Raw genomic sequence first — 5,504 nt, 5'->3', positions numbered from 1 at the left:
TTACTCCACATCTTCTGGTGTAAATAGGACGACGTGAATGCCTTACTCCACATCTTCTGGTGTAAAGAGGACGACGTGAATGTCTTACTCCACATCTTGTGGTGTAAATAGAACGACGTGAATGTCTTACTCCACATCTTCTGGTGTAAAGAGGACAACGTGAATGTCTTTCTCCTCATATTCTGAGGTAAAGAGGAGACTGCATACCTTACTCTACATCTTCTAAATGAAGAAGGACGACGTGAATGACAATGTACGTGTCTTCTTCTAAACAATTCACTCACATATCGAACAATAAACATTCTGTACATTTAAACGTTAATACTCTATATTTGAAGAAACAGCTGGTTTAGATTTGCTTGATCTCATAACGTGCCTTTCGTTTTCTTCGAACTGGAGGTTTATTCAATATATCTTTTCTATCTTCTTACGCTTACAGTTCCTCGAACTAAAATAACAAACAAGGCCTAAGACAAAGGAATGTCGTTCTTCTTAATTTATAATCCGCTGTTTTTATTTTTAATTCATCATTATATGATATGGTGAAGTAATTCCACATTTAATTGACACGGCGGTACAAAAAAAAGAAAAAAGAGTAATTAGCTGACGTGGAAACTAATACAATAAACAGTGGGAACACGTTGAATACACACACAGATCAGTAAAATTTCGTGGAATATTCTAAACTGTATCATTATACCACTGTTTTAGCTATAAATTAACTTACACGTGCCTAAAATCGTATTTCTGGGAATCTGCTTATGTTGTACATAGTTGTTTAGGAGGTGGGTTTAGTTAGTACATACATAGTTGCAGAAAAACACATGTTTCGATAAGGAACTTCGCCAGCATGAGCCTGCAAGACACCAGTCTAGGAAGGTTTGATAAGTTGTTGCACCATTATGAGCCTGTAAAACACCAGTCTAGGAAGGTTTGTTAAGGTGTTGCACCATCATGAGCCTGTAAGACACCAGTCTAGGAAGGTTCGATAAGTTGTTGTACCATCATGAACCTGCAAGACACCAGTCTAGGTAGGCTTGATAAGGTGTTACACCATCATGAGCCTGCAAGACACCAGTCTAGGTAGGCTTGATAAGGTGTTGCACCATCATGAGCCAGCAAGACACCAGTCTAGGAAGGTTCGATAAGTTGTTGTACCATCATGAACCTGTAAAACACCAGTCTAGGAAGGTTTGATAAGGCGTTGCACCATTATGAGCATGCAAGACACCAGTCTAGGAAGGTTTGTTAAGGTGTTGCACCATCATGAACCTGCAAGACACCAGTCTAGGAAGGATTGATAAGTTGTTGCACCATTATGAGCCTGTAAAACACCAGTCTAGGAAGGTTTGTTAAGGTGTTGCACCATTATGAGCCTGTAAAACACCAGTCTAGGAAGGTTTGTTAAGATGTTGCACCATCATGAACCTGCAAGACACCAGTCTAGGAAGGTTTGTTAAGGTGTTGCACCATCATGAACCTGCAAGACACCAGTCTAGGAAGGTTTGATAAGTTGTTGCACCATTATGAGCCTGTAAAACACCAGTCTAGGAAGGTTTTTTAAGGTGTTGCACCATTATGAGCCTGTAAAACACCAGTCTAGGTAGGTTTGATAAGGCGTTGCACCATCATGAACCTGCAAAACACCAGTCTAGAAAGGTTTGATAAGGTGTTGTGTCATCATGAGTCTACAAGACACCAGTCTAGGTAGGCTTGATAAGGTGTTGCAGCATCATGAACTTGCAAAACACCAGTCTAGGAAGGTTTGATAAGGCGTTGCACCATCATGAACCTGCAAAACACCAGTCTAGGAAGGTTTGATAAGGCGTTGCACCATCATGAACCTGCAAAACACCAGTCTAGGAAGGTTTGATAAGGTGTTGTGTCATCATGAGTCTACAAGACATCAGTCTAGGAAGGTTTGATAAGGTGTTGCCCTATCGATAGCTAACAACATTAGACACCTTTTGAGAAACTGATGTCTAGAACTGAAACAAAGCAGGGATTTCTAGTCCTTATATATACAAGTTAAAGCATTAAATCCCTTCTAAAAGACACGATGTAAAGAACTGAAAGATAGCAGGGATTTCTAGCTCTTGCACACATACTAAAACATTAAATCCCTTCTGAAAGACATGATGTCTAGAACCGAAAAACAGCAGGGATTTCTAGCTCTTGCACACATACTAAAACATTAAATACCTCCTGAAAGACATGATGTAAAGAACTGAAAGATAGCAGGGATTTTTAGTCTTTCTACACACAAAAATACCAGAAACTTAGAAAAGAAGCATTTGTTGTTCGACAGATATACAGGTAGTTCGTTTTGTTTTTAACTTGAGTTTTTGGGATAACGTACTTTCCTTAATAATGAAACACAAACCTTTCAAATATTGTAAAATTAATAGCCACTAAATCTATTTTTAAATTATTTGATCTGTACGTGTTAGTGTATTCGCTTATACGTATAATGGAATTGCATTACCAAAGTATAAAACATAATATTACGTCACAAGTATAAATGTTGAGGTTAATTTCTCCCTAAACGTTTCACTGGAACAAAGTGTCCTATTCAAGTGTTTAATACCTCTTTTATCCGTCTTCCAGCTTTAGAAAACAAACACTTCGGATGTCAAATACCTAGTCCCACACGGAAAAGGAAAGTCAGACATCGTGACAGATTAGAAAAAAAAAAGAACGCGAAATTTACGAGATTACGCGGCCGTATTTATAACACTGAAGCAGCGTGTTAACAATCATTATGATAAGATAACGTGCCTTAATCTGTCCAACCACAATATCTAGTTTCGTTCCATCCAAATACATGTCAAACGCGATAAATAAATATATGTCAAGTCTACTAAGGTTATCTGGAACCGTCCCTAATTTTTTGAGGAAAGGCAACCAGTCAACAGCACCCTACCACACACCATCCATATTAAGGGATTAACTGTCACTCTTATAACGCTCCTACAAATCTAATAACTTGTTGTTATTCTCATGTAAACTTGAAATACGAAACTGGACATCATATTTGGACATGCATTTTCAACCAAACCATTTTTTTTTTATCAAATTTGCATGTCATAAATTATACAATTTTATCTAAATTTATTGTGTTGCGTTAACGATTTGGTCAATTTCTGTTGCAGTGGTTAGAGGAAGACCTACCTCTTGGTACTGCCGCTAGGGTCATGTCGTGGTCGATGAATTGGCCCCAAGACATGACAAGGACGGACAGTTCACCACTTGGAAAATCTACGTCCGGATGAATGTAGGTACTGATCACACGAGCCGGTGGTAGCGGTCCTCCGGTTACGGATATGCGTGGAGCTGAGATTCCTGAAAGAGGGAAGTTAGAGATAAACGTGACCGGTTTCATAGAAGACAAAAATATACAGTATCTAGGGGGAAATGAGTGGAAGTTAGAGATAAACGTGACCGGTTTCATAGAAGTCACAAATATACAGTATCTAGGGGGAAATGAGTGGAAGTTAGAGATAAACGTGACCGGTTTCATAGAAGTCACAAATATACAGTATCTAGGGGGAAATGAGTGGAAGTTAGAGATAAACGTGACCGGTTTCATAGAAGTCACAAATATACAGTATCTAGGGGGAAATGAGTGGAAGTTAGAGATGAACGTGACCGGTTTCATAGAAGTCACAAATATACAGTATCTAGGGGGAAAATGATTGGAGATTTTCTTACGTGACTCGAAGTTGTCAATTTGTTTTTATTTTATCTTAAAGGGAATATGGAGGTTATGGCGTTATTTTGTTACTTCTAGCACGAGCAAAATGAAGAAAGTGACTTGTGAACTGTGATAAAAAAAAGACAGAGTTTTAGGCGTGTCAAGGTGCTTGTTTTAGAATTTTTGCGCAAAATTACACAAGGGCATATCCGTCCCTAATATTGAACTAACAGAATAAAGGGAAAGTCAACAACACTAGGATTACTATTGTCTGACCATCTAGTTGAATTTGATAGTTACTTTTATAACGCAGCCACAACTCCACAGTGCTTTTGGCGACAACGGAAAGCGAACCGTGAATTCTTGGATTTACAAGCCAGGCATGCTAACCACTGTGCCACGCCCATACGATGCGTATAAATAATAAACTACCTCTATCTACAACATGATGACGTCAAGAGTGACATCATAACAGATAACTGTGAAAAGAGTTTCAACTCTTCATAACTCGCAGACTAAAAGAAGGATCAAACATCAGGTCAACTTCTCCAGACCTGTTTACTCACACACACTTTGTTAATATTCGGTAATATAAAAACCGCTCTATAAAAGAACAATTATATTTTTTGGTAGTATTATTTTAACTAAACATCAGCCTCTTTCTTCCTCTGCCCCCAGTGGCATCCATCTCTTTCTTCCTCTGCCCTTAGTGGCACAGCGGTATGTCTGCGGACTTACAACGCTAGAATCCGGGTTTCGATACCCGTGGTGGGCAGAGCACAGATAGCCCATTGTGTAGCTTTGTGCTTAATTACAAACAAACAAACTTTCTTCCTCTTTTAGCCTTTTATAATTCACAAGTACTTAAGAGGATTTATAACAGTCTGTTAGACGAGTTAACCCTCTCCAACCCCCCGATAAAATCTTAGTGCTTTTCTTTTTTTTTCACTGGAAATATTGTCAAAAAATAAGAACCAAAAGTATATTTAGGAAAAGTTAATGGTTTACAATTTAAACAAACAAGACAAGAAGAAAACGAGCAGATGTAACTCAACTGCGGAAGAGACATTGTTGTGTTTATTATTGCATTGCGATATAATTAATATCTCAGTTAATAATCTTATTTGTTCATGTTTTAATTAAACGTTATTTACAATTTTAGACATACCATCAGCATATGCAGGAGGAAGGAAGCGGACAAACTGGGTATGCGTTGTCCCCCAACTGGAATGTTGGACATTGTTACAGATTCCTGTGTACGTTCGGTGTCGTTCGACAGTACATGGCACAGGTTTCACGTGGGCGGGACAAATGTTCCAGATGTCAGTGCGAGAGGTATCAATCATTGGAAGACCATTCATGATCTCCTCCCGTGTCAACTTAAACCTGCAATAAAATATAAGTAAATGTTCATCTTGTTTCATTGGTCTCTCTTCTGCTTCTCATTTAATCTCTTCTGGTCTAATTAAAGTGGGCGTTTATGAGTCATAGATTAACTCAAAACCATGTGATGTCATTGAGACAGCAACTGTTATTAAATATGGGGGAGTCATACGAATTGTTTCAAAACCACGTGATGTCATTGAGGCAGCAACTATTATTGGTATGGGGAGTCATATGAATTATTTGAAAACCATGTGATGTCATTGAGACAGCAACTGTTATTAAATATGGGGGAGTCATATGAATTGTTTCAAAACCACGTGATGTCATTGACGCAGCAACTATTATTGGTATGGGGAGTCATATGAATTATTTGAAAACCATGTGATGTCATTGACGCAGCAACTATTATTGGTATGGGGAGTCA

General features: G+C 38.4%; 1 protein-coding gene across 1 annotated transcript in view; it reads right to left on the bottom strand.

Annotated features, from left to right (window-relative positions):
- Nucleotides 1-5,504, bottom strand: part of LOC106471503 (peroxidasin homolog) — a 53,996-nt gene that overhangs the window by 29,417 nt on the left and 19,075 nt on the right. Inside the window, exons 4-5 of the mRNA XM_022400114.1 lie at nt 4,863-5,080; nt 3,172-3,342 (exon numbers count right to left, since the gene is read on the bottom strand). Coding sequence (XP_022255822.1) covers nt 3,172-3,342; nt 4,863-5,080 — 389 coding nt within the window. The remainder of the gene's footprint in view (nt 1-3,171; nt 3,343-4,862; nt 5,081-5,504) is intronic.

Source organism: Limulus polyphemus, unplaced genomic scaffold, assembly GCF_000517525.1.
Source record: "Limulus polyphemus unplaced genomic scaffold, Limulus_polyphemus-2.1.2 Scaffold4661, whole genome shotgun sequence".
Classification (NCBI taxonomy): Eukaryota; Metazoa; Arthropoda; class Merostomata; order Xiphosura; family Limulidae; genus Limulus; species Limulus polyphemus.
The sequence above is the reverse complement of the archived record's forward strand: the minus strand, read 5'-3'. Positions and strand labels throughout refer to the sequence as shown.